Source organism: Cyprinus carpio, chromosome A17 (assembly GCF_018340385.1).
Source record: "Cyprinus carpio isolate SPL01 chromosome A17, ASM1834038v1, whole genome shotgun sequence".
Lineage (NCBI taxonomy): Eukaryota > Metazoa > Chordata > Actinopteri > Cypriniformes > Cyprinidae > Cyprinus > Cyprinus carpio.
In genome coordinates this window covers 2,688,420-2,695,327 of record NC_056588.1, presented here as the reverse complement: position 1 = coordinate 2,695,327, position 6,908 = coordinate 2,688,420, and the positions used below count along the sequence as shown (strand labels likewise).

At 32.6% G+C, this 6,908-nt stretch overlaps 1 protein-coding gene and 1 pseudogene across 1 annotated transcript; one reads left to right on the top strand and one right to left on the bottom strand.

Annotated features, from left to right (window-relative positions):
• Window positions 1-1,604: 1,604 nt before the first annotated feature.
• LOC122148128 (gap junction epsilon-1 protein-like) lies at window positions 1,605-4,114 on the bottom strand. Its single transcript, XM_042773508.1, has 3 exons — window positions 3,929-4,114; window positions 2,889-3,071; window positions 1,605-2,275 (listed from the first exon to the last, which is right to left on the bottom strand). Exons 1-3 carry the CDS (start codon window positions 3,965-3,967, stop codon window positions 1,880-1,882), a joined length of 618 nt encoding a protein of 205 aa, XP_042629442.1. The 5' UTR covers window positions 3,968-4,114; the 3' UTR covers window positions 1,605-1,879.
• Window positions 4,115-5,689: 1,575 nt separating this feature from the next.
• Window positions 5,690-6,908, top strand: part of LOC122134552 — an 8,087-nt pseudogene continuing 6,868 nt past the window's right edge.

The window sequence follows — 6,908 nt, the reverse complement described above, 5'->3', positions numbered from 1 at the left end:
TATAATTCTGAGCTTCACAGGACTGGAAGTGCATCATTACGTCCCAATTATAATACAAAATACCATTCGCCATTCTAACTGAAATCGTCTTTGACTTTTGCTTGTGCCTTTTAAGAAAATGTTTGCATATCCCTTGATGAGAGAAGGTCATTCGATGTACCCTGTTCATGCACTTAACAATAGTGGTGGTCATTAAGTTGAACTAATATGAGGTAATATGGTTGCTTTTTGAGATTACAATTATTATTTACGTTAAAGTTTGCATTAAGCTGTGCTATGACATTGCCTTGTATGCTGTTGTATATTTTTGCTGGCACTTAACTGCATTATGTGCATTCAAGATTATGAACCCAAATGTTTTGATAAATTCTTTTAACAGTTTAAACCTTCTCCACCGTATAGTATTTTTCTAAATGTATCATACCTCATTTCCTTATTTAATTTTTAGATTTTTCTGCACTTAAGCAAAGAAATGTCATTACAAGGCATTTTTAATAGTATAGATCTGCATATGACATCATATTATTATAAGTATCGTGCATTAAGATGACTATTCAAAGCACTTTCTAGTGAGCTGATAAACTGAATGCCGTGTCATCAATATTGAAGCTCTTTTAAATGAATTTTCATTGAATTAATCATATGGCACAACATTCCAGTCACTTACACATGTACGTGTTCAAACACACATATACGCACATACATATTTACACAAATACACACACATAATCGCTATCATGTACTGTAATTTCTTTTGAAGAGTGGTTTGTGTTGAAGTAATCAAAAATGAATTGTATATTTGAAGGGAATAGTTGCTTTTTCAGGTTTTTCTTGCCAACAGATGAAGGGGTCTTGTCTGGTGAACTTGTCTGACTGTTTGAATGTATGAATTTTTAGCCTAAGTCATTTTAAATGTCTTTTAAAGAAGTTATAAGTGCTATCTCATATTAAACATATGGATATCATATGAAGTAGCAGGCAGTTTATGGTATTTATATTAATAGTCTTGAGTATTTAAAAATGCTGAGATGGTGAAGTTAAACTGACTTTATACTGAAGGAACTTTCATATCATGTTTACAGTATTATATATTAAAGATTTTGAGGTATCTAGGTTGAATTTATGGCATTTTAGAAATTGCAACTGTTATTTATCTTATGGACTGGTCATCATTTATAGAAGTTCATGAATATTTCTTTTGTTTTGCCCATAAAGGCAGCTGATTTACTTCTTATTTAATTATTTGTTTTTTGTTTTACTCTGATTACAAGATGTCCTTTAGAAAAAAAAATGAAATTAAAGTTCTATTATAAAAACTTGTTGACACTGTTCTTACCTCAAAATGAAATATGCATATTAATAACAATAATAAACAAACCAGAGAAATAAGTAAATATATTTTCATTTCTAATGTTTTTAAAAATCCGGATTATTTTGTACTTCTTTACTATATACTTTAACACATTATTATATGCTTCTTTTTTTAATTATTTTATGTTTCTAATTACAAATTCTATAATGAGCATAATTTCAGTTAAAACGTTAATTGGATATTTAATATTGGTAATGAAACATTACATCTACAATAATACACAAGACAGTAATGTTTCATGACAAAAGCATTACAAGGCAAGTCATTGATTATTTTAGAGAATAAGTAAAATGAACAGTAGATTATTATTGTGCAAAATATTTACAAACACTTATTTCAGCCTCTCATGAAACTGTGTTTCATTCACAATAAGATAGAAAATAGTCAAAACACCTGAATGTAAGGCATGCAATCATGCAGTTTGATTATATGAAAAATGTACACATTTGTTTACATTTGCACATATTTTTACATTTGCATTCTTTTGTGTTTTCAAGTTGATGATTGTCATTGTTGTGTTAAATAGCCCAGCCTTCTGCAGAGGATTTCAAAAATCTCAGCCATACACAAAATCATGGTGATAATAGTGAAAATGTACATTGCACTGAGGAAGATGGTCTTTTCAAAGTGCTCAGGTACCATACACTTAGTGAAGTTGAATATCTTCTCCAGTGAACTGGCATCACAGAAGTACAGCGAATGAACCAGGAATCCAAAGAGACGACTCTGGAGCCAGAATGCAGCCACCTCCAGGACGATCCGTAGCAGTACAGAAATGATGTAGAATACTGTGTATGTTGGTTGTTCCAGAATATCCTCTTGGTCTATGTTTTTATATGCCGCATACAGATGGAATATGGCCCCTGGAACAAGAACCGTCACTAGCTGCAGGGCCCAAAATACCTGCAAAAACAAAAAAGGTTTCCCCAATGAATATTTCTTAAGGTATTTATCTTTGTAAACAGCACTAACAAATAAATAAAAAAATTAATAGATTATTTTAAAATGGTTATTTTTGAAATCTTACTTACCTCAAACTTTTGAATGGTAATGGTCATGATTTCCATAAAAATATTAGAAGTGAAAAAGTGAAAGTGAAGTGACGTGTGGCCAAGTATGGTGACCCATACTCGGAATTTGTACTGCAACCAGTTTTTTTTTTGTTTTTTTTTTTACAACTTTTTTAGGTATTTAATTGGTTTTCAACATTTAGTTTAAAATAAAATAAAACACTAAAAAGATTGTACAAATAATTGAGGCCAATAGAAAATATGAATTATAAAATTACAACATTTGAACTGTATGTGACAATTTGCCCCATCCTGAGCTGTTGTTCTGAGAACACCGTTCAATCTTTTTTGACTCAAAACCTTAGTTTTATATATATATATATAATATATAATATATATATATTATATATATATATATATATATATATATATATATATACTATAATCACACTCAATTAAACCTTTCTATCTATATAACTAACTTAAGATGTTATTTGCAACTTTACCTGCGGCGTTATAGGTCTGAACTGATTGTAACAGAAGAGGTTGAGCTCCCTCCTGTCGGGGTCACAGCTGAAATGAAGGGCCTCATTCCCATAAACCGCAAATCCCAGAACGCCCAGGAAGAACATGCGCACGGAGCCGAAAAACAGGGTGTGGAACTGACCAATCACAGTCGGAGGCCGGAGCTACAAAAAGACGGTGAATCAAACAAGATAAAACAAAATAGGTAGGCCCTACGTCAGAACATACTTACCACAATATCCTTTAAAACAACCGCATATATAATTTATATAAAATATATCTTAGTCGATTGAATAAGTTTGTAATGACACATCTGTATAATAAAAAGGAAGAGTCTCTGATTAACCACACAGTATACAGATAATAGTTACATTTAATAGATTACACTATTAGTAAAACATTTGCAATGGGTTTGTAAAAGTTGTTTTTATTCTTCTTTTAGTTTTTGTTGCATTTACACAGTTTTGACCAGCAGGCTTCACTAGTGTTTGGCATTTCGAGCGCTTCGAACAGGTAAATTGTTTTGCGAAGCAACTGGTACAATTGATTCAAAGTTCAGAAAAGCTTCGTTTCTGCCATCGTAATGTTCTGGGCTGCAATTCCCTAAAGCATCGTGAGCTAAGAATACACAAGCTAAGACTACGATGCTTTTGGGAAACGAGCAGGTACAAAATTCCGCGATTGCTTTATGGCAGCAACAATTGCCCATACACAGCTATCCGACAGCGATACAACAGTGAATTCGACTCAAAGGGGGCTTCAAAGTCACAAAAATACACAAAACTACATACAGTTGCTTAATGACCACCAAGAAAAACAAAACTGGTGAAATCAAATGTTCAATATGTTAAAAAAAATCTGTTGACAAGTTTGTTGCTAGAATGAAGCACCCATTAAAACTAAATATATTAAAATGCAGAAAACCTGATAATGTGATTTCTTGAGTTTTCCATAAAAATAATGAAACATCGTAAAAAAATAAAAAATAAATAAAATGAAATTGACACCCTGTCTTACTTACACATCCCTCATAGAAGTTCTTGATGTAGTTTAAGGACATGATAATGTCTTTTTTCTTTAAGTTGGATTTCTCTGTAAGGCCTGGCCTTCATTTCAGACCTGTTGCCTTCTGCTGAGCTCCAGCTCAAACGCTGCTGCTCCTGTTGACCTGCGCTGCATATTTCCCTTTCATCTGCTCTACCTTCCTCCATTTACCCACGAGGTACAAAAAGACAACAACAAAATAGGAAAAAACAAAAGGACTGGACATGTGATTCACACATAATCCCCATTCAACTACATCAGCAGAAAAAACTGGACTTTGAGGCATAAAAGGGGAACAGCTGACAAAAAATACAATAAATATAAGGCTTATAGTGAAATGAAAGAAACAACTTAAATATAGGAATAAAACATGCAGCAGCTAATGTTTTCAAAAGAAATTTGTAAATGTTTTTAAAAAAGGGCTATCATTTATGCCTTTTTGGAAGCTGCTTGCATATGCAAACACGCATGTATAAATACAGTCATTTTGCATGTAGCATTTTCAAGTTCAGTTGAAACACAATGAACAAACAAAAAATATATATATATTGAATTTGATTATATTTTGTAAACTTACCAGCCTTAGCCCAAGTGGACAGTTTGTCCTCCTCATTTAATCAGGCATAAAGCAAGACCTCATGGGAAATAATTGTCTGTCCCAGCACCGTCAAAGCTGATGAAATCACTAATGGGAGATCAACATTTACCCGTGTGGCTTTCATATGCGATCCAGTGCAATTCCGTGCAAACTGAGGGTCATACTGTGCGATCCTGAAAACATGCTGCTCTGAGAGCACGATCTTTGCTGATAGACCCTTTTCATACTGAGATTAATGTAGCTTGGTCAGAATATCTGTGCTGCTCAGAGCATTGGTTAGAGTGGACTGTATAATGAAAAACTTTTTAAGGAGTTTTATGCTAACTGTGCATGCATACTTTCCAAATTATTTGGAAAGTCTTTTTTTAAATTGTTACTTTATTTTAAAATGCTACAATATTTCTTCATAATTAAACACATTACTGCAAAATAGTATTTTTTAAATCAGCATCGACTGAAGGTATAATACCATGAGTACAACCATGCTGCACAAATTATTTTTATACAATTTAAATAATATTATTATATTTTTTTACATGATACAGTAATGAGAATTTGTTTTTATTACATGACAGTAATGGAAAATGGTAAGAAAATATGCTTAGTTGTCATGTAACATATCCCACAATACAAAAATAAGCAATCAATCAATCAATAAACAAATAAACATGTAAACACACACACACACACACACACACACACACACACACACACACACACACACACACACACACACACACACACACACACATATATATAATAAATTGAAATATGACGTTCTTGACATTTCATGAGATTCACAATTTCATATTATAATATCATTTTAAATCAGCATAAATTCTAAGTTATAATTAACTATACAATATTGTGTATAGTTGTTGTTAAAACGGGGGAAAATAAAAAAAATTTGTAAATGCTGAAAAACACATTTTATACAGTTACTACTAATCTCACAATGCAAAAAACAACACCAAAAACGAAAAGTAAAATAGACCTGGACTTCTTGACATTTAAAGAGATTTACAATATTGTATTATAATATTCAAATTCTAAAATTCAAAAAAAAAATTTTGCTTTGTATTTCATATCTACAGATTTCACAACAATCAAACAGTGTTTGACAGAATTCACACTGATATTCTCAATCTATAGAACATGACTTGGATCTCAGCGTGTTGGACGATCCCTCCTGATTATTCTGAGGTCTGTCTGCCTCCCGCAGCTGCTGTGTTTGTGTGGTCAGCCGCTCTGAGAGTTTCTGCTCCTCTCACTCACTCCCTCACTGCTCCTGCTGGTAAGTGTTTCCTCACGCCTCCTCCTGAACTTTACTTAACAACCATGCACTGTCTTCATAGTTTTTTTTATTTTTTTATGTGAAAAGGTTTGAATGCATTTTTGATTGTCATACGTTAAAGGTCAATATTTATCAATGTGTTGAAAAGCATGTTTCAGTGTAACAACACGTAACACATTCATGAAGGTTCAGTGTCTGTTGAATCCTTGTAAATATCAGTGCAAGAGGAATTGAAACACATTCATGAAGGTTCAGTGTTGCTCAACTGGAAGGCAGAAAAAACATTTTGAAATATAAAAAATTTATTTAGCATTTTTTTAAATGCTTTTTTTTTTTATTAAATGTGCAATGCAGTTTTACAACATGTCACTTGAACACTCGTGAACGCTGACATGTTGGAGAATAAACAGACAAGCTGACCATATTAAGAGTCTCTTGAAATAGACTCCAGGCCATGAACAGGTGCCGTGTGCCGTTCTTGTGATATGGGGAGTAATCAGCCCGGACAGAGAGGCTAAATTTAACCAGATGAACAGGGCAAACAGACAGTCAGAGCATAAACAACCCCAAACAGCTCTGTACAATAATTTAGTGCAAATACATTTAAAGCAGTCATTACACATCATGATCTGTGTGCACTTTTAAACATATATGGGTGATTTGTCAAGTGATTCTAAGAACTTTGAAAGATTCCTTTAAAGCTTTAGTTTTAAAGCTTAAAGTAGTTTTAAATTATTTATGAATAATGATACAATCATTGAAATTCTACTGCACAATATCTTTGGATACACTCTTAAAAATAAAGGTGCTTAAAAGGTTCTTTACAGCGATGCCATAGATTAGAAGAACAATTTTTGGTTCCACAAAGAAGCATTCAGTCAAAGGTTCTTTAAAGAACCATCTATTTCTTACCTTTTAATAATCTGAAGAACTTTCTTTCACCACAAAGAACCTTTTGTGGTTCTTCAGATGTTTAAAGGTTCTTTATGGAACCATTTAGACAAAAAGGTTCTTCTATGACATCATGAAGCACCTTTATTTTTAGTGTATGTATACTATTTGTTC

Coding starts and splice junctions, on each gene's coding strand:
- LOC122148128 (XM_042773508.1), bottom strand. CDS start 3,967: ATGTCCTTAAACTACATCAAGAACTTCTATGAGGGATGT. Junction 3,072..3,928: donor AGAACTTCTATGAGGGATGT/GTAAGTAAGACA, acceptor GTCTTTTTGTAG/CTCCGGCCTCCGACTGTGAT. Junction 2,276..2,888: donor TCAGACCTATAACGCCGCAG/GTAAAGTTGCAA, acceptor TTGTTTTTGCAG/GTATTTTGGGCCCTGCAGCT.